Consider the following 21,919-nt stretch of genomic DNA (forward strand, 5'->3'; position numbering starts at 1 on the left):
TTGCAAATCATGAAATAAAGACAGGAGTGCATACATTTTGTTTTCTACCTCATTAAGCTCACAATATTCACAGATCCTCTCATCTTCACGTATCCCCCTGTAACCTTCATTTTCAACATGTATATAAATACTGTTATACTACAATGTTGAAAATGTTAGCATTTCTGAATCTATTGTGTACTTGTATTGTACTTCATATTGTATGTACACTGACTTGTTGAATAAAGTCTTGAACCCCCCAAAAATACACGCACAAATGCTCCTCTGCATCAGACACAGATGTTTATTTGACACAAAACAGCTTTACAATCCAGACCATGTGTTACCACAGCCAATCACTCTCACTCTCACTCACAAAACTAATAATGTAACACTTTAACTACTATCCATCATACAGAGAGACAACAGTGAGACCAACACTCATTAACATACATCAGCCCTGTAATAAAGCCTTCATGATGGTTATACTGTTCAGTGTTTGTTTAAACTGTTTAACAGAGGTGTTGATTCAACTCAATGGTCATTTTGGAGGCTGTAGTTTGTGGTATTGCATTATATACTGAGATGTGTTTCTAATATTTTGAGGGTAGACAGATTAGAAACACTTCTATGTGTTTCAACACAGCTAATGAACTGGTAACTGAGTGTATGGAATGCTCGTAACAGTTTTATTACATGCAGACAAAATGTCCTCCAACTGAAACTTCATTCAAAATTCTGATTGTAACATAAATGTGAAGTTAAAAAAAAAATCATAGATAAGAAAACACACACATACACTCGGTAAAAGAGTTTCAAATAAATTTCATAAAATGTATCATTTGTCACCAAAACCATCTAATTTGACTAAATCTCACAAAAAAGTCAATTATGGCATACAGGCTTTTGCTGAAGCCTAAACCTGAGTGAGCGAACAGTGCATTGGCTTCTACATTTCATGCAGTAGTTTTCACAACACCGGCTGTGTGAGACGTCTTGATGTGCATCAACAACATAAAAAGGACAGCAAATTTTAAAGCCCTGTAAATGACCAGTTGCGTTTGACGTCATAAACATGAGGCACTTGAGTTGCCTGATGTCCCAAAAGTCACAATCATGATTTTACACCAATCATAAGCAGGTGTGCTCATTTATTCAAACTAAATAAAATGTTATTAGCAAATATTTCTGTCACAAACTTGTCTTTATATAACACGACACAAGCACTGAGCATTAAAGGGGCCCTCCACCGATTCAACATGTCAATTTACTACTCATGGGGAGTACAACTCAGCTTGTGCAAACAGTTTTAACTAATGTCTAACTTTTAACTAATGCTCTGGAGGAGCATTGTCAAGTACAAAGAAATTTCTCAAGTGACATCACCTGGGTATCTTAACTCTGGTTTGGAGTGTACACATTTCTTACAGACAGCCTGCTTTATAAAACTAAAAGGAGTGGGAAGAATGTGGCTAACAGAGGTGTTATACACAGGACACAAAGCTCTGCTGCTATATTGACAGTGAACTTAAGAGCAAGATAGGCGTCTTTGTATTTTGGATTTGACTGATGTGTTTGCTTGATGAGCGTCACCAGTTTCCACCCTGTCAAAAGTCTGTTAATCTTGTACTTTAAATGTTATTTTGTTTCCTACATGAATCTTCATAAGCTTGGTAGTATCAGAGCACTCTTGAATTAGATCCACAGGCCTGTTTCACAGAGGACATTTTGACTTGTCAGGAAGAGCACAGGTTGAAGTAATGGCGTTAACAATGGCTCAGTTCCAGCTATTAATCATCTTATTAGTAACACCTGTGTTTGAGAAGTTAAAATGTCTCTGCTGTGAAAAGGTATATTAAACTTTAGTTTCATTCCAAATTTTTCCTCTGGTCTTATGCATAGGCTCAGTTTGGAAACCACTGCATTATGGGAAGTGCAGGATTTAGTGTGTTTTAAGCATGACCTTAGAGACGAAAAGTCAAGATATATCAGCTTCTGCTGCTTCAATTTTTGACTATTCTTTGTTATTCTGTCTCTCGCCTGTTCCTCTAATTTTATGGAAGTGTAATACTACATCTCTGGAATTCCCTTCATTATTAATGTGCTAAATTATGAAGGCAGATCCTCCCCTCCATAGGAGAACAGTTATGTTTCTATCATGTATTTGTCTTGAGTTGTTGTGTAAACAAGACTCTACCAGACGTCATACTGTCCTTCATGCTGGCAGGACATGATACAAATTTCAGAACAAAGCCCTTGTCTCTTGGTATTTGCCCTCGCTGGGTGAAAAAGATTGAAAAGAAACACTAAAACCAACTCAATAATCATTAGCCAGACTGGTGAAGAGATATGAAAGAAAACTGTCCATGTTAAGTAAAGATTTTGTTGGATTTCTACTGTAAATAAATGGCTTTAATACTAAATTTAATTTTAATTTAATTTAATCTGGATCTGTGTCCACTCCTGGCAGACAGAACCCTGTATAAATCCATTAAATTATAAATAAGTTAATCTTTTCTTTGACACAGTAACACATTTCACTACCAGTTCTCATCTGAGAAAGAGCTAGAGCTGCCAGAGTCAGAGTCTGGGTCTGTCAACCCATCAAAGTCCCAGTCGGCACTGGAGCCACTGTCATCGTCCTCCTCTGTAGAGAAGCTGTGAGCAGAGCCAAGGCATGCTGGGTACACGCGTGTTGAAACACACACGGGCCCCAGGGTGGACACATACACTGCCATGACGTTCTTCCAGGTGTCCCTGCCTGGGTCGTATTCATGGATGAGGACCCTGTTTTTGTTGTGCTGCAGTAAAGTCTGAGTGAGGAGGAGCAGCTTGTTGTTGTGCTGGATCACCTGGTAATTTAGAGCACGGCTGTCAATGGGAATGTCACCCAACCTCTTCCATTCCCCCCTGGTGGGGCTGTATGCTTTCACTACGGGGATGTCACACACACAGATGATCTGGTCCTGAAAGACGCAGGCCTTGTGAAGCTTGTCTCTTCTCAGAGACCCACAGTGGCGCCAGCGGTTCCTCTTGGGATCATAGCAAAGCATTCTCCTTTTGTTCACCACATACAAGTGGTCATTTAGTGCCACCACCTGCATTTTACCTAAAGAATGAGGCAGAGGAGCCACGAACGTCCACTGGTTCCTCTGGACGCTGTAACACTCCACGTCCTTCAGTCTGGCATCCGTCACTGGATTCCTTCCTCCCAGAAGGTACACGTGGCCGTTTAGGTAGCCCATCCCAGAGTGTATCCTCCCCAGTGGTCTCTCTGCCAACTCCTGCCAGTTGTTGAGCACAGGGTTGTAAAGCCAAAAGTGTTTAGAGAGGTGGGAGGCTAGGTACAAGTTGTTTTCAGGCGTGGCACAAGCGATTAAGGACTCCATGGTGGAACGTTTGTAATCCTGACTGCTGAGGTCTTCTAAAGGAGGAGCCATGAAATACAGGTCCTCTGAATAAGGGTCACAGCACATTATGTTGTCGTTGGGTAGGCCAAAGAAGAGAATCATTTCTTTTGCACTTACACCTATTCTGTGTTTTGGTACGTCCAGAGTTGCAGACATTCCACAGCTGTCCTCTGCAGACCTGTTAAAGAAAGATGCAAGGTATTTCTCAAATAAAGGCCTTGCCATGAGTCCCTCCAGATAACACTTGTCTTTCTCTGTAAACAAGTTCCAGCGCACACACATCAGCGCCTGTAGTGCATCCTCTCTTGTCTGCGGTGCATTAGCCTCTACCCACTGCAGAGCAGCTGAGCATACCTTCCTTTCGCAGTCCACATCCAAAGTGTTCAGAGACAACAACTCCTTTAACTGCATCAAATCCAGCTCGCAAAGCTCCCCTCCATTACACACCTGGCTAAAGTTCCTGGCTATGAAAGCTTGTGCATTCTCCTTCAGTTCAGGATTGTCATAGGTGTCTGCAAATTTCAGTATCCCCACACAGTTGGAGAGGTCCAGCCTCCTTGTCATGAAGCTGGAGCAGGCTTTCCTGATGTACTCAAGCTGAAGCATATTGGCCGCTGCGTACAGCCTCTGCACGTTGCTCTCCGTGATGGTCACCCTGCCTGTGTAACAATAGTCGATGATAACAGACATAGACTCGGCGTCCACCCCGCGGATGACCACTCTCTCCTGCATGCTCTCATTCAACCCGCCGGTGAACATGCTTTTGAAGTAAGGGCTGGCAGCGGCGAGGACGTTGCGGCTACACAGGAAAAGTTGCTCAATGTCACCTCTGGCTGACTCGCCGCTTTGCTCCAGTGACTCCTCTTCACATTCAACTCCGATAGTAACGTCCCCGAGCATCCGACAGTCGTACAGTAATTTCAACTCTTTCATCAAACCCCGAGCGTGATTCACGTCCTCCAACACCTCGGGACCACTGAAGCAACTCAGCGCCGAAGCCATTGCTGCAACTTCAGTGAGCTATTTGCTTTTTATTATTATTATTATTATTTTATACGTCGGCGACGATTTCAAATAACCCGCTGTCATGCGGTTAACATACTCAATAACGCGAAAGGGTCTGTGCGCTGATAATGACACATTTGTTTATAAAAGAAAATCAATTATTATACTGTGGAAAATATATTACCAGCGATTTAACAGCTGCACGATCGCCTGTGTGTTTGAAAGCCAACAGCCCCCGGTCTCCAGATGATCATAATATCGAGTTTAAATCAGAAATAATCCACAAATCACACATCGAGATTCGCTGTACCAGCAGTGTCAATTTTCTTTGATTTTTGTGCTCAATGCTGTCATTTGTTTTGAATGTAGGAGACAGCAAGGGCTCTCATAAAATAACAGTGTCATTTGACCGGGGTTGGAACTACATTTTCCGGGAGAAATTGCCAAAATAAAGTTCCATTTTATGTACAAGTGTTACACGGATTTTTCTTTGTTTTTCCTCCATATCCAATTCAATAAGACATCGAAACATTTTGATACCAGTCTTCACGTTTAGCACTTTCCACTACTTAAATTAGTGTTTTTAACCCAAAATTAAAAACATGTAATATCTTACTTTGAAGGCCCTCTTGACTGGCTTCCGCTCTGGCTCACTGCTCGCTCACACAACCTTGCTAAGAAAGGCTTCACCTCTCTGATTGGTTCGTGTAACTGGGTCGATTTGATCGGGATTGATTCAAGATTACTTTAAAACGAAGTATGAAGGTCCGTGACTGCCAATATTAAACTTTAATTATTTAATCAAAATGTAATTTTATTTTCCAATTTTTGTATTCCAATTTTTAAATTTGAATTTGTTCAAGTCAATAATAATAATAATAATAAAGTTTATTTATATAGCACTTATCAAAACCAGATATTACAAAGTGCTTGTGCTAAGTGCTATTATTATTAGTCTAAAGCTCACTAATTACCACATTATATCTTGTTTGTTTAATGAAAAACAAGGTGTAGAAACATTGTGGATTTACAGGTCCCAGGAGGTTACTGTCTTTTTAATGCCTATAACTCCTGTGACTGAAGATGATGCACAACCTATTTGCAATAAAAAATCAAATCACCACCACACCTGGAATAGGATATTTAGCTATTAGATTTGCACAGCCATAACCGATTTCAGCTTCACCCCTCTGCTAGACACAAAACAACCAAACACAAGGAGACATGCCATTGTACTCATGAACAAAGCAACCATGTGATGTCTGAATACAATTCCTGCACATTAACCCTGTGATATCAAAACGTCACTGTACTTTCAAATTGTATTACAATTTAATATACACATTGTAAAATAACAATAATACCCCGTTATTGTCAGATGTTTGTTGAGTGATGAGTGTTCTGTATATCCATCAATAGATGATATACAGATCATCAATAGATGATCTACCTCTACCTATATAGAGTAACTTATATTTATATATCTTTTTTCATACCTACTTGCCTGTACATAATAACGGTATGTTTATGTTTGCTTATCTATCTTTGTTTAGTTTATTGTTCCCTTATGTCTATATTTCTTTCTGTATACATGTTCATGGCACTTTGTGTAAGTACATTGAGAGCTACAGAAAAACAGAGTCAAATTCCTTGTATGTGTCAACATACTTGGCCAGTAAAGTTGATTCTGATTCTGATCATGTAATGTGGTCTTCTTGAACCCAGCTGACCAATTAATCAACAATGATTTTGATAATCAGTGAATCAATTCTGTCATGTATCATGCAAAAATGTATAATGTATAAAATAATAATAAAAAAATATATCACTGTAAATTGAATAGCTTTCGGTTTTGTACTGTTCCTCTGACAAAACAAGTAATTTGAAGATTTTAATGGAAAAAAAATTAACAATCAAAATTCAAGATGGGTCCAAAAAATGTGGTTTTCATCTTTATTGTAAAGCTTTAATTTCTAGACATTACATGGCCCATGCTTCTCATTTGTTTGTTCAGTGACATTCAGTACATTTATTTCAGATTACTTACAGTGTTCAGTATAGCTGACTATATGCTTGTAAATGACGAACTATGGGTATGGCCTCCGCTATGTGCATTTTTACCCAGATTTAAGTGTATCTACGGTTGAGGTCGTTGATCCTGCGTAGTGCATCTTGGTTGTGGATGGTTTTGTGGACTGTGATGAGGAAGGGGAAGGCGGAGGGCAGCTCAACCCTACGGCTCAGCTTCTGGTGACCCCAGTGGAGGCAGTGCAGCCTCTCAGCCAGGTCCCGTCTGCCTGCTCGCTCCAGTCCATCTTGCAGCAGTTTGGTCTTATTGGGCTTGTCCCATGACTTCTCATACCTGTGAATAAAGATGGACATCTGAGAAACATTTGAGATCAAAGAAGGGAACAGGTGAGAGTCATTGATAGATATTGTGCAATAGAGTTGTATCAAATTCAAAGTCCAGTAGAACAATAACTTACTAAACGTGTTATATGAGATGTCCTGAGCACCTATTTGAATCTATACAGAATGCAATTGCTTCAAAGGATCCATTATTGATGGTTTTAAAGGTAAAATGTGGCGCAAACATTGCACAGAATGATGACAGATACCCCCTTGATGATATTCTTATGTCAATAATCTGGTGTTAATTCAGGAAACACTGCTGTATGTACCATGTTGAAGTACTATAGTGTAGGTATAATGACACTTTAATATACAGTATCTGCACACTGACTAAATCTTACTACACCATCACACACATGCACACACACACTGTACCAGCTTTCCAACATGGTCCTAGCCTGGATACTCTTTTCTGTAGATTTGCTGTGGAACCGCCCTATCGCAGTTCTGTTGAAGCCAAGCTCATACGCCAAAACTGTCCACTCAAAACCAAGCTGCATGGAAATCTCCTGCAGTGTCTTCAGGTTAATTACAGCATCCTGAAAAAAAAGACAAGACATGTAAAATCACCATCAAGATAGAGGGATTTAAAAAGGATTCAAGTGTCAATGAATGACAATGAATATCTTTGCTGATTTAAGATACATGAAAGTGAAAATGAAAACAGATTACACATACCTCTTGGGCTTTGGTGGGCATTATCTCAAATTCCAAAAGATCAGCAGTGCAAGTCACACTCTAAGTCTTCATAAACCTAATTTAACAAAGATATCAGTGATATCAGTGATTGCTACATAATAAACATACATTTACAGTCTAAAATTCCATATAGCAGGAAGAGATTTCAGTCACTTACCCTTAGGTACAGTGTGCCAAAAATGAGCGTGGTTTGAGTGTTACTGGGGAGATTCATCATCAACATACTAATCTGTTAAACATTAGTCACTTTAGCTTCAGGGTCCCTTGTGGAGCTAACAGCCCTCACCTGCTACCAGGTAAACATGTGTACTGTGCTAAAATTAGAGTGAAATCCTCACCATTATATTTTAAGATAATGAGAACTCAATATGACTGATCAGTAATTAGACTTGTTTGCATGCAATTGTATATTTGCAAGGTGTGGGAGGTGGTTCATGTTGTTTTATCTGTTGCATTTTTACATTTTTTTTATTTGCCAGGGTAGTTTTACTGAGAGAATGCTGTTTGCTCAATGCACATCAGCTTTAGGCCACCACTGCCTTGTTTTACATGCCTTGGAAAATTCAGTGGATGGTCTTTAGCTTCACAATTGCATGCAGGGCTACAATGCAAAGAATTTGCCTTGGGTTAGATTGAGACTAGAAAAACTAGTGACCAATGTTCTGTTTTTAGTCAAAATTAAGTTTAAATTAAGTTTAGCTAATTTCTGGACATTTACAGCAATGCTTCTTAAAAACACCAGTGTTTTTTTTAACATAAATTGTTCCTTTTTATATAAATAAATAAATATGTCAATCACTTACTCACTCAAAAAGTCAATTACTCAATCAGTTACTGACAAACATTATTACAGAATAATGTCAGCCTGTCTCAGTGGAGTAACAATGCCATCTGCAGATGATCATTGCCATTAATCCCTTTGAGAAATTAATTTTCTTGATACTTTAAACCACCAACTGAACTATATTCAAGAACCACTAAAAAAATACAAAAATATCTTGAAAGGCTTTTATTCACTTTAAAAATTCACCTCCTCTTTAAATTCTTGTCATCCATAAAAAGCATCAGGGTTCTGTGTGCAATATCATTGCAGTGATTTTGTTTATCAAAGAACATAAAAAATCTCAGCTCTTATGTAAACAAAAATTAAAAGAAAATAGCCAAACAATAATGTGTGTACACTTACTTTAACAAATGTTATACTTTACTTAAGAAACCAAGAAGATAATTTATTTTAATGTGTTAATCATTAATTCTGATCAAAAGTGCTGCGAGGTCCAGCCAATAAATATAACTGACATAAATTACACTACTTTTTAACAGGCACAGGATGTAACAAAATTCCAGGTTCAACTTCATATCTGACACCACAGTCTGACAAAAATGTATAATTGCAAAATTAGTCATATGAAATCATTAAAAGCATGTACAAAAGCGTGGGCTATTTTTTTCTAAGCTTTCAACTGGAGAGAAATTTTCATTCTGTTGAATGAAAGCCTTAACTATCCACAATAACAAATAAAAAAAAGAAACACATATCAAAGAAGATCCAGTTCACATTTAACAACTGATTTTCAGAATATTGCCAGGTTGTTTCATAGTGTGTCAGTCTGTGTTTCAGCAGGTAGTAATGTAAAGATCCAGCCTGCTGGACCCATACTGTTCTCAGTCTCTACTTTGTCCTTCAGTGAAGAGTAGTGCCTTTTAGAAATGTTAACAGTCACTCTCTCTTGGGTCACAGCCCAAGACTGGGCCCTCCTGACGGCAAAGTTTTAAATCAGTTGGGTCCCATGCAGCGTTACCCTGTGCACCTCTTGAACTTCAGTTTATTTGGGTTCAGTAGCAACCGTCTTTCCAGCTGCCATCCCTCAGGGCACTCAGGGCAGCCAGGCTCTTTGGAGGAGTCAGCAAACTGCAGACAGAAAGAAACAAGTCAATTAAATACCTAAATTAATAAAATAAAATAAAAAGATGCATTATCCCCTCAAGCATCATAAACTAACTGATTTAGCTTGCCTTTCAAAGTTTGACCTTTAACTATAGCACCTCCCTCAGGACAATCAGTGTAAATGTTTCAACACCTGCACTGTGTCCCAATTCCATACTACATACTTACTGTATCGTTTGGTCTATAAAACATCAGCAATGAAAAATGCCCACCTCAGTGTCTCAGTGTTTCAAAACACTTTTACAGTATAGACTGAGATATGTCAAACAGATGGACACAATCTGTTACATTAAACTCACTTAGTCAATATATCTGCCTTTACCTGCGTGTGGGTTGGGTGATTTTGCTTGCACGTGGAACTCCACTTGTCCCTACAAAGGAGGCTGGGCGAGGCAGGGAGCTGCGAAGGACAGCAGGCTGGTTGGTGCTGGCTTTTAGGGGCTGAGGTACCAAACTGCTGCTAGGTTTGAGGGGCTGAGGCAGTGCAGCACTGCTGGGGATGGAATGTAGACTGGTAGAGGTGGACAGTGAGGTGGAGGTGGGGCCCTGCTGCACTGTGGGGCTTACGTAGGCTGTGGCTTTTAGTGGGTGTCGGGGAGTGGTGGGGAAGTTCCCCACGCTCTGGACTCGCTGACTGAGCTGGCCTGGGGAGGGAACTGAAACACAACAGTTAGATCAAAGGCTAACTTCAGTGACAGAATTGCAATTACTGTGTTTGAAATTGCCATGCCTTCAGAAAACAGTGTTCTAAATTCACTCATGAATAAAAATAAGCCGCGTATGGCTGATTTATTCATAGACTTGAAGAAGAGAGTCTTACTGGAGGACTGGAGTCGTGCAAGCCCACTGGATGAGTCAAAGCTCTGGCTGCTCCGGAGAGAGGATATCGCTGGCAAGGAGGTGGGGCCGTGGGAGGGTGGGTTGACAGGGGAAGCCAGGCATGGAATACTGGGAACACTGGGCATGCTGGGAGCTCGGATCAGGTTGGGCATGCTTCTCCGTAGTTTGTCTACGCAACCATATGAACAAACCAAATCTGGTATTGTAGTTGTCGACTCCATTTATGGCCATTGTTGGTTTATTATTTATAAGATCATTCACAATCTAGCACCACAACCTCTTGAACAGTTTGGAACAATATGTAGAGCGGGCGCAAGGTTAACAAGAGCTTCCACTAGTTGTTAAATTTCAGTCTACAACATTTGAGCAAAACTGCTATTCTGTTAAGGCAGCCGGGATGTGGAATTCTTTACCACTGAGTATCAGAGAGTGCAGTACTTTTAAACATTTTAAATTTAGTTTGAAAACATGGTTGAAGGACAATCAAGTCTGTAGTCATTGAGCTAAGAGACACTGAATGTGGCAAGCATTGTTACTGAGTGTTTGGTTGGTAATTTCTTGTACTGATGAACTGTCTGTTTTTAATGATGTTGGGATTGCTCCCTAGCAGGAATTTAGTATTGTTCTTCTGTTGTTTGTTTCAGGGTAGTTTTTGTTTTGTTTCTTAATTTTTCATATGGTCTTCTTTTGTCTGTTTTTTACGAAGTGTAAGGTTTTCGATCTCTGTAACCTGTGCATCACTAGTGGCCTCCGCCCAGGGACTACAGATGGAAAATTAGCTTTTAGCTATATCTGGGTACAATACTTGCATTGTGCATTGCCCCTGCTAAATAAACAATAAATACATTTAAAAAATTAAATATATTTGGAGATTTTCACTCACATTTCCAACATTAAAGGAACAGTTTGACATTTTGGGGAATACAAAAGTCACTGCTTTCGGTCAAGAAATATTCCTGCACATAACCTGCTGTAAAACCACAACTTGTCATTTTTCCAATTTGGATTTTGTATGAATTAAACAAACAAGATGTAATGTGTTAATTAGTAAACTTTGGTGGTGCTGGTAGTCGAATTTTGTTACCTTTGGATAGAACCAGGCTAGCTGTTTCCCTCTGTTTCTGGTCTTTATATTAAGCTAAGCTAACCTGCTGCTGGCAGTGACTTTATATTTACTGTACAGACATGAAGCGGTATCAATTTTCTCGAGAAGACAGCAAATAAGTGTATTTTCCAAAATTTCCAAAACTAACTAACTGACTTAATTAAACTCAAAAATGCATGTAAAATTCCTACTAGGGAGGAAAAATCAAATATGCTCCTCATCCTGACAGTCAAATCTGTTTAAGAATACAATATCTGTCAGTCATTTCTTAATTGACAGAACAGAGTACACGGACACACTGACCCTAACTGAGGATGCTTTTTAAATCCTGTAACCAAGAGCACTCTTTAAATCTTTCTTGGCACACACAGAAATTGTCTGGTCAGAAATTAGGGACGTCTTGACTGTGGGTAATTCTGTCAAGCTGCTTTCAGTCTGAATTGGGAAATTCATTAAACACTCACCTGTGCTATTCCTGTATGCTGTGTGTGTTTCTGTGGTCAGGCTGGAGGGTCCAGAGTACTGGGAGAGTCCACTGAGTGAAAACTGAGGGGTGGTTGAGCTGCGTCTGCAGTCTCTGATACTGGAGAAGGTGTGAGAGTGGGGCAGGCTGCCCCGCTGCATAGACCCTGTGCGGAAAAGTCGCGGCTGGGGAGGAGGCAGCTGGTCATAGCCCTCGTCCTCCTCATCCTCCTCCTCCAGATCCATCTCACTGCGCCTGAGGGAGTGTAATGAGAAGCTGGAGCTGCGACGGCAGGCTGTGGCTGAGGTAGAGGCATAGTCCTGTCGGAGACCTACAGGGTGATAGATCAATGCTTTTATCTGTGGAAAACATGAACCTGAATCTCATATAGTATATAATACATTTCCTTCTGGAAGGGCGCCTCATCCATTATTCAGTTAATGAATCAGTAGACCAGACTGATACAGGAACGTTTTTTTCTGAAATCTCCTGCATAATTTAAGAACACAACGGCACATTAAGATATTACTGCCTACGGAAGGTCAACTGTTCAAAGGTCAAACATTTATCTTAGTTTTAGAGTAATCCATTTCAGTCTCTTCAGAAGGCTATGCATCAGTGATTTATAATATGGCTGGATGCCATTCACTTGTATAATCTCAGGTCTAAACAAAAAGTATAGAGAAAAGTATAAATACACTGTAAGTACAAATAGTATACGTATTTTCATTAAGAGGCAACTGTAAATTTAATAAATACAAGATGTAGACAAAATTATGTTAACCTCTTGGAAAAGGAGTTAAATTCTGAAGTACTAAATCCCAGTTGCAAACAAATGTTATTATCATATAATATTAGGAATGCCAATTTGTCAGCTGTAAAAGAGGCCTGGCACTCAGCACTTTGATATATTATTTCAAAGCAACATGTGACAACTAACACAGGTGCATCGGTAAAAATTTTCATGAAGGGTATTTATTTTTTTCTCTACCCTCTGTAGCGCCTACAAATCATTTAGATAGTCGACTCACTCTCCTCCTGAAGTCGTGCCATGACCTCCACATCTGTCATGTCCTGCAGTTTGTAGCTCATAGAGATGGCGTCATCCTCCAGCTCCGACACACAGACCTCGCTGTCCACGGAAGACTGAGGGCTGATTGCTGCATGACGGCGACCCACGTCTAAAAGCACACAGGAGAGCCACATCTGTCTCACCAAGCTATTTCACTTTCTATAGCCAAGGAAAAACAGGGGAAACTGCAGTGATTTTAGTCACTGAACACACAGACAAGACGTTTCCATAGCAGATGTGACGTTTAAGTGTATAGAATCATTACAGACGGATGGTGACTCACACCAGATGAAACTGCAGAAATTAATGACAGAGCAGAGAATACATATTGTCAGTGAGGTCTTACTGTGGAGGGTGGAGTTTGATAGGAAGGTGGGCGCTCTGTCACTGAGGCTACAGCTGGCCCTGAGCGGGAGAGTCGGCTGGAGAAAAGACTGACCAGATGATGGCAATGGGGCTTGGAAGGAGAGAAACACAGCAAAAGTGAGAGAAGATTCAATCACTGATGACCAGGCCAACATGCAAATCAAAGCTCAACCTGACATTTGTGTTAATATACAATATGCATGAACAGGCAGAAGGTTTTTGAGCTTGCTTGTCTCCATCTGTCTGAGGGTATGACCTTATAATCTCTTCCCCGGAACTTGCTGTAATCTGATTGTAAACTGCAAGTAACAGGTTGTTTAAGAATCTGGGTTATGTTTATACATTGAGACTAAAAGTCTTTTGGAAGATGCTTTTGGCTCTGTGCTCTTATTACTTTGGATCTGAAATGGAGTAATGACTATGAGGTTTAAGGAAAGAGTTGGTTTTCATTTGAGCAATGAAGATTATTATGTCTAAAGTTAATAGACTTTAAACGTTTGGCCAAAATGTAAGCTAATTAGCCTTCATTTGCACATTCTGTGAACATTTTGCTATTTGTTTTTTGTTATGTTGTTGGATTTTGGAATGAGGGCAGCGGTGGCCTGAAGGTTAGAAAAGCAGGCTTGAGTTCTCCCACTGGCAGGATAAAACTGGGTGGGGAAAATGGAAAGGCAGATTTGTTCAGAGGCCAACAGATCAGACTCTGGTTGTAATTTCAACGTGTGACTGTGAAAAAAATCAGAGGATCACCTAAATCATTAGGATGCATCCACGTGGGACCATGTACATGTCTGTCTGTACAAAATGTCATGGCAATAAATCAATTTTTATTTTTTAGATATTTCAGTCTGGACCAAAGTGCTGGACCAACCAACAGACTGATATTGCCATCCCTAGAGCTACACTGCTAGCAGAGCTACAAATAAGATGATCATAGCATAACAAACAAACAAAACAGAATTAACAGTTTAATACTACTAATAATTCCCAAAAAAATAATAATGGTTGGCATTTTGGCTTGACTAAAATGATCAATCTTTTGTAATCATAGTCACTGACCAGTTTTCTGTTAATCAACTAATCAGTTCATTGACTCGTTGCAGTACTAAAACAAAATTAGCAGCATTTTTTTCTCTTGCAAAGGTCACCTTAATGAAATAGTGATCTCATTCTACTTGGTCCCCTAATATGTGTTAAACAAATAGACAGCCATCTTAAGATATGTGATCTACAGACAACACTGAATTTACTGAAGGGCAGTCACCACAATTAAGCCACAGAACAGAGTTTGTGTTCATTAGCATGTAGCTGCAACTTTGACATCTATAAATAATCCTCAGAAGCCCATCAGAAGTTAGTTGCAGCAGACTCTTAGTTAGTTGACTCTGTTGTGGTTAGCAGGAGTTACATGCATGTGTAGTATATGTTTGAGTTACCTGGGGACTCGGTTAGTGCAGCAGATTTCGTGTAAGGCAGGACGGGGCAGCTGAGGGTGGAGAGCCCCTCTATGCAGCTGTATGGACGGACGGAGGAGACTCCTCGCCTCCGCTTAGCTGGACACAAGATTGTAGCGAAGGACATGTTTGCTGATTGCTTTACCATGTAACACACACGTACACACCCACACACATGAAGTACATTGATTATATTTTAACACACTCAAATGTTAATCTGCTTTTTACAGATCAGTATTGATGTTTTAAATGATTGGGTCACGGCTCAGGCAGAAGAGGCTGATACAGTAAGACGAGGTTTAGCTTACCACAGCAGCTTATTGGGCTAAACTACAGATTTTTTGGGAGGGATCTTAGGATAAGCAGGGATTGTGCATGCAGGCTACATCCTATTCCCAAAATCAGAATTAGATCTACTATGGTCTACTTTGGGTTGTGGAAGTTACATTTATACTGCTTCAATTTGATTTTTCCTGCTGTATTAATTTCATGGCACAAAACATAGCATACACTTTATTAAGTGTGGCTAGTGGCCTTAATAATGGTCAAAACATAATTAATTCAGTTTATAGATCAGTAGTAAATCGCTGATGTGGAAAGCTTGACAACCCATTGATTTGGGGTTGCCATGCTTTGTCTGTCAGCTCAAATATAATGATAATAATAATAATAATAATGATAATATGTCCTTATTAATGGCTTATTAATTATCTATAAAGCCTTAATAAATAATTAAAGCAATTAGTTACAACTTATAAACTCTTAATAAAGTATACTGTGGCACTATTCGTTTTCACTAATTAATGCTGGCTAGCAGTGAGTAAATTTGGCTTGGAATGATATCACTGACATTAGATAATGTGTGTTGAGTGTGTAAACACAGATTTCAGTCCCTCTGATTGGTAGTCAGAGAGCCACACACCTGACAGAGTGGAGCATTTGGCATTCCTGACACAATTAGGCTCAACCACTACTGCATACAACTAGCATTCACAGCAAGTTACACAAACAACAGCTACTGGAGCTCAGAGACAAGGATGTATTCATGACCCAGAGGAGGAGAGCCAACCTTCACTAAATACAGCTTTAGAGAAAGAAGAGGATCTTGATCTGCACACACACACAAACACATACTAATGAACATCAAGACTAACACTAACAAATATGCATTATTGAATCACAGTTTGGACACAACAGATCCACAATATGAGAATAATTGATCTCAGAAAACTCGTCTTAAAATTTTAAAGTCAAAGCACACACAGTTAATACCCATGCATACAACAGTACAAGAGTCTCTTGTGCAGGCTGTTTGAGCAGCGAGTGCTGGGCAAATCTGCTTCAAAAACCCAGTTAATGTAAGCACGGTTTCTATGGCAACCATATCCCCATGCAGGAGTGTAGAAACTGTAAAGCACCAACTCTAAAACTGGGTCCAGCAGCAAATGTCATTTAGTAGCACACTAGTATCCTGGTTATGAAGGGTTTTTGTAGTGCTTATAAACATCATATCCTTATTGTAGAAACCCCAATATGTGGCTTGTAAATACCGTATACAGGTCTGCCATGAGCCCAGGAGCGTCCTCTACTTGTAGTTTTTAGTCAGAAAAACAAAAAATATGATGATAAATGATGTAACAACAGTCTGCCTGCTGAAATGAAAATGAAAGTCTGACAGTGGTAATAGATGGAGAAGCAAAATCTAGCTATAAACCAAGTGGATTCATCTTCAACTGTTGAGGTGACTCAGTCAGTACAGAAATGACTGCAATGTTACTAGCCCATCTATGCAGTCCCTCAGTGGCTTTAAGTTTAGGCTTAGCCACTACATTCAACGTTCATCATACTACAGTCATTGAGCACTATATTATCATAGAATTTAAAGGAACAGTTCAACATTTTGGAAAATCCACTTATTTGCTTTCTTGCCAAGAGTTAGATGACACGATCTATACCCCTTTCATGTCTATCTCTTCAATATGAAGCTCAAGAGAGTAACCCATTAGCTTAGCTTAGCATAACAAATTGAAACTTGGGGAAAAAGCTAGCCTGGCTTTATCGGGCGGTTAAAAAAACCTACCACCTACCTACCACCTACCAGCACCTCTAAAGCTCCAAAAACCAAAGTGTAAAGATGACATTTGTGGCTTCAAGGGTGTTATGTGGTATTGGCCAGGAGCAGTGATTTCTGTTTCTAGCTGTTTCCCCCTGTTTCCAGTCTTTATCTTAAGCTAAGCTAATGGCTACTGGCTCCAGCTTCATTTTGAACATACAGACATTTGAGTGGTATTAATGTTATCAACTCTCTGCAAGAAAGTGAATAAGCAGGGCGCCCTGGTAGTTCACCTGGTAGAGTACGTACTAGAGTGGTGAGTCCATACCACAGCGGCCCAGGGCTCAATTCCAACCCACGGCCCTCTGCTGCATCTCATGTCCCCCTCCCTCACACACACACACACACACACACACACACACACACACACACACTTTTCCTGTCTATCACTGCAGCTGTCACTATCAAATAAAGGCAAAAATGCTTAAAAGAACAAATAGTGAATGACCATATTCCTTTAATATTTCAAAAACATGAATTTGAATTTGATATGATATTTCTCTTGAATTGTGCTTTTTCAACATTCCTTTAAAAAGTCGAAGATGGAAAATACGTGTTTGTAGAACCACTTGTCGGTGGTGCAGTGTAATGGTGATACTTTTCCCACATCTTTATAATCCTCTCTACACTGTTCTCCACTTAACATGCCATCCAACATCACAGCATGAGTTCCTCCAAATGGAATAGTTTTTTTATATCAGCAGAGTAGCAAATCCCTTAAACTGATCTTAATTGTTCTCTGGAGATACTGATATGTGTAAATGGGAGTCCTGCCGACTGTGCTACCACAGAAATAATCACTCTGTGGTAAGTTGGCTGACGTACTTTAAAACCCATAAATTTAAAGAGAGTGAGTTAAATGATCAAATGGTTGGAAACGATTGAGCTGTGTGCAGAGAAATGCTCCCACGGCTCAGAAATTGCTGCTAAAATCCTGTTGCACGTGGAGACATTTTGTGGGTGAAGTGTGTCACAGCTTATGATCACATGTCAGCAGCCAGAGAGACAGATGTCCAGATGTGGCCGCAGATGAAGGCCGTTAATCTGAGTGGTAAATACACTGTACCTTGGTCCAGTCTGTGACAGAGGGTCATCTTAGCCAGCTGCACCTCGGGCCCCGGGTGGTCCAGTACCTGCCTGCACCACTGGAGAGGGCTGAGGACACTCTCGCCCTGCAGTTTGGCTTTGGGACTCACATACAGCCTGGAACACACAGCACAACACACAGTTTAGTCCTGACACCTTTACAGCATGGCCCATATTGTTACTTTACAGAACTGAAGTTAAAAAAGCTAGAGGCGGCTTTACTGTACATCTTAGAGGTCTGGAGGGATGAGTTTTACATTGGCAATATTTCTCAAATGAGCAACCCAGCGAGGTAAGGACACTTTAAAGGTAACCCTGTGGCTGTGTAGAGGGAGTGATTTTCATAAAATCCAAATTCCAATACACCATAAAAGTTCAAAATTTCCACATAGAGCAATTGCCATTTTACTGACGACAACATAAACTATGAAACCAACAGTGTAAAATTCAAGTGGTGACAGCTTCATTCAGTGCAGTACAGGATGTGAGTTTGTGACTGCTAGAGTGAGACGCAGAAATGGTTCGTGATATTACCTCTTCTCATTGTGGGTGGTAGATACTTATAGCACTGAAACGATTAGTCAGTTGATAGATTAGACAATCAACAGAAGATTAATCAGCAACTGTTTGGATATTCAATTAATCATTTAAGTCATTATTCAATAAAAAATGCCAAATATTCTCTAATTCAAGCTTCTAAAATGTGAGGATTTGCTGCATTTCCTTTTCATATATGACAGTAAATTGAACATTTGGGGGGTTTTGGACAGTTGGTCGGATTAAAAAAAAAACAATTTGAAGATGCCACCTTGGGCTCTGGGATATAAGTAATAAGTAATTTTTAAGTAATTTTCACTATTTTCTGACATTTTATACACCAAATGATGAATCAATTAATCAAGAAAATAATCAAAAGACTACTGAAAATAATTGTTTGTTGCAGCCCTCGATACTTGTGCCTCGGCCAGACATAAACCGAAAGAAATGGGAGTTTATGAGCTCTGCTAACTGGATCCCCATTTTATCCGCTGCTTGCTATCAGTGGAACGTATCTGGCCACTGAATAAAGAGGGTAAAACAAGCTGATTCTGCTTTTAATGTGATGGTAATAAAATAAATCAATAAACCACTTATATAGGTGTGTGTGACTATGCTAGACTGGAGTGATAGATTCCTAAAAATGAGCTAAACTGGGTTGTAAAAAAATTATGTGTCACCTCTGTGTCCAAGTAGAAAAACATGAACCAAGCAGAACTGACCTTTTATTCGGCAACTAGGCCATGGTGTTACACTGACTTGGGGGTCAATTAGTTGTGTTAAATGGAGTGAGGATATATAGACACAGTGGGTGCTACATTCAGATATGTGCTACATTTTCCACATCATCACATCACATACATAAAGCTTGAAACGGTTCAGTAGTCAGCATGTCAGTGTGTGAGCTACCTAAGTCAGACTCAGCAGATACAGATAGTTCAGCCAGGGGCTGAACACTACACACAAAGCCGAGCTGTTTGATCACAGGCTGAAGGGGGTCATTGTTTCTAATTTCATCCCAGTGCTGTCTCACTCTGAATAGATAACTATGCTGCATGCACAGTGCATTCTGGGATGCCCAAAGCTTGTGTCATATCTGTATTTTGTTTTTTCCCCTCTTGTAAAAAGTCACTGTTTGCCAGTGTCTGCAAATCTATTCAACCAGGAGAGGAATCAATAATGTAATCAATAATGGGATACATGGCAGGGTAGTATTACACATAATGTCACAAAACTGTGGCTAGCTGACAATCCTGTGGCCTAGGAAGCATCTATCATGGTCAGAGAAACACAAGGGACGCTGATTTTTCACTGTAAATTCACATCTATGTGGCTGCAATAAAGTGGTTGATATAAACAGAGTACTCACCAGCTATCTGGCTCTCCTACAGGAAGCACGGTGTTGAGGTCCAAAATATCAACCTCATCCAAAGCAGTTGTGTCTCCGGCGGCGCCGCTGTCCTCCCCATCGGCATCAGGAGACACCGAGCTCGGCTGAAAATAGGCGAACGGCTCCTCCGTTGAACCTCGGGGTCCGGGGGCACACGGATGCGACAGTGTCGGACTCAAAATGCCATATTTACTGGAGAAATTGTCACTCGGACACGCCGTACCCCCGTGCAGACACGACAACGAGGTCTGGAGACAAGGGCCGATGGAGCAATTGTTTACAGCGTTCGCTCTAGTCCGCAATTGTTCGTTTTGCTTCTCCAATTTTCGGACCAATTCCTGAAGCTTTAACACCTCCAGCTCCGCGTTGGTGATTTTATTGTTGCCATTGACGTCTGCCATCATCTGGGGGTTCAACACCTCTGCTTCCATTTGGTAAAAAGCACATTGAGAGGGGTAAAAAAAAGAAGAAGCACGGCCTGCCTGCAGAGGGTCCTGTTCAATTCAAAGAGAGGGTGTCCAGATTCCCCCGTTTAAAGCTACTACACACGCACACACACACTCTCTCACAAATACACACAACTGATGCTGCTACTGGGATGATAGCACAGCCTCCATCTCATTGGTCAGCAGCTTGGAGTTTAACTCCCATCACACCACTGCTGAGGAACTATTTATTATGGGCGCATTCAGTACGTGCCTATAAAGAGTATTTGCATCTCTTTGACTTTTCCACGTTTTATGAATTTATGTATCAGTTTTTACAGTTTTGAATCACCGTGGATGTAATCCAAGTACTAAAAATACCTAAGTACTAAAAAATACAAACATTACATACATGAGCCGGATATGATTTTAGGAATACTGAGGTCATGAGTCCAAGTCCCTATTCTCCGCCCCCACCCAAGACACAATGTTTTTATATAGCTGGATATTTAAAAAATATTTATTCATTTAATTGTATTTTCTATATTTTTTCCCTAAAAGAAAGTCTCAATACAAAGTCACAGTTCTCTTAGAGAAGCTCTTCCAGATGCCCCTGAAGAGTAATCTCCCCCCTGTACAACATAAAATGTGGTTAACCACCAGAGCAGGTAACCAAAAGTGTGGTAATTGCAATCATTGTGGTAATATGACTAATACCAATTATTTTACTGACATAGCATCAGGTCATAAGTATAACATAAAGTCATTTATAAATTGCAATAGCCTACTCATGTGTGGTTTACAGACTTGAGTTTCCATGTGGCTGTTTATATATTGGGAGAACAAAGCGTAAACTGAAGGCAAGACTGGCCAAACTTAAATATTAAGAGGTTTTAAGATGTTTTGTATATATTTCTCTATTTCTCTATTTGTAGATTGCTGTTTTGCCCTTACATTGTGTAAGATTTTTGATGTGTGATTTCCTCTGCTGAACATGGTCTGTCCATAGACTGTCATGTGACTTTACCTGTCTACAGTAATCATGTGACTGCTTACTTATCCGTACTGATCATGTGACTACTTGCCAACATATACATATAGAAGAAACCCAAACAGCCCAAAGTTGACCATTTTGTATTTGCCCTGAAGAAGGCCTTAATGGCTGAAACATGTAGGCATGTGTTTAACTGTTTTATTACCAAACTGAAGAGCACCAGAGGGCCATTTCTTTCACTCCATCTAGACTGTTTTGTGACAAAGCCTCAGTGCTCTTTCAAAGACTTCTCCATACTGTCAGGAATATATCTATGGTGGAGGAATATTAATCCTTTATTCATTTATTTAAGTAGCCAATATTCAAACTTATATACATATACTGAGTCTAAAAATAGCAGTACTGGAACCAGCCTAAAATACCTACTATGTGTAATTTTTTGGTAGAATGTAAACATCCCCCATGAGCCAGTTGAGCTAGCTCTTTATAAGTTCAGATTTAGCTTCATTATAACAGAAGTGTTAGTGGAGATTTAGTAAAATAAAACAGGTTAACCCACACAAACTTCTTACATAGAGATTAGTTGTTACAAAATATTTACACCCATTAACTGCAAGGCGT

At 39.9% G+C, this 21,919-nt stretch overlaps 3 protein-coding genes across 4 annotated transcripts; all 3 read right to left on the reverse strand.

The window, feature by feature from the left end:
• Positions 1-265: 265 nt before the first annotated feature.
• kbtbd7 (kelch repeat and BTB (POZ) domain containing 7) lies at positions 266-4,816 on the reverse strand. Its single transcript, XM_044217675.1, has one exon. It carries the CDS (start codon positions 4,389-4,391, stop codon positions 2,520-2,522), a length of 1,872 nt encoding a protein of 623 aa, XP_044073610.1. The 5' UTR covers positions 4,392-4,816; the 3' UTR covers positions 266-2,519.
• Positions 4,817-6,333: 1,517 nt separating this feature from the next.
• On the reverse strand, positions 6,334-8,272 carry wu:fc50b12 (uncharacterized protein LOC103911624 homolog). 2 transcript variants are annotated; one of them, XM_044216902.1, is made up of 4 exons: positions 7,663-8,272; positions 7,485-7,560; positions 7,182-7,345; positions 6,334-6,756 (listed from the first exon to the last, which is right to left on the reverse strand). In XM_044216902.1, the coding sequence occupies exons 2-4, from the start codon at positions 7,503-7,505 to the stop codon at positions 6,522-6,524; spliced, it is 420 nt and encodes a 139-aa protein (XP_044072837.1). In that variant the 5' UTR covers positions 7,506-7,560; positions 7,663-8,272; the 3' UTR covers positions 6,334-6,521. The 2 variants fall into 2 exon arrangements, with proteins under 2 accessions (XP_044072837.1, XP_044072838.1); XM_044216903.1 differs by lacking the exon at positions 7,663-8,272 and having other exon boundaries at positions 7,485-7,648.
• Positions 8,273-8,499: 227 nt separating this feature from the next.
• Positions 8,500-20,511, reverse strand: slain1a (SLAIN motif family, member 1a). Its single transcript, XM_044217275.1, has 9 exons — positions 19,859-20,511; positions 17,933-18,069; positions 14,736-14,852; positions 13,280-13,390; positions 12,893-13,042; positions 11,863-12,192; positions 10,274-10,462; positions 9,776-10,109; positions 8,500-9,417 (listed from the first exon to the last, which is right to left on the reverse strand). Exons 1-9 carry the CDS (start codon positions 20,308-20,310, stop codon positions 9,342-9,344), a joined length of 1,896 nt encoding a protein of 631 aa, XP_044073210.1. The 5' UTR covers positions 20,311-20,511; the 3' UTR covers positions 8,500-9,341.
• Positions 20,512-21,919: the final 1,408 nt, after the last annotated feature.

This window comes from Siniperca chuatsi, linkage group LG12 (assembly GCF_020085105.1).
Source record: "Siniperca chuatsi isolate FFG_IHB_CAS linkage group LG12, ASM2008510v1, whole genome shotgun sequence".
NCBI classification, from domain to species: Eukaryota; Metazoa; Chordata; class Actinopteri; order Centrarchiformes; family Sinipercidae; genus Siniperca; species Siniperca chuatsi.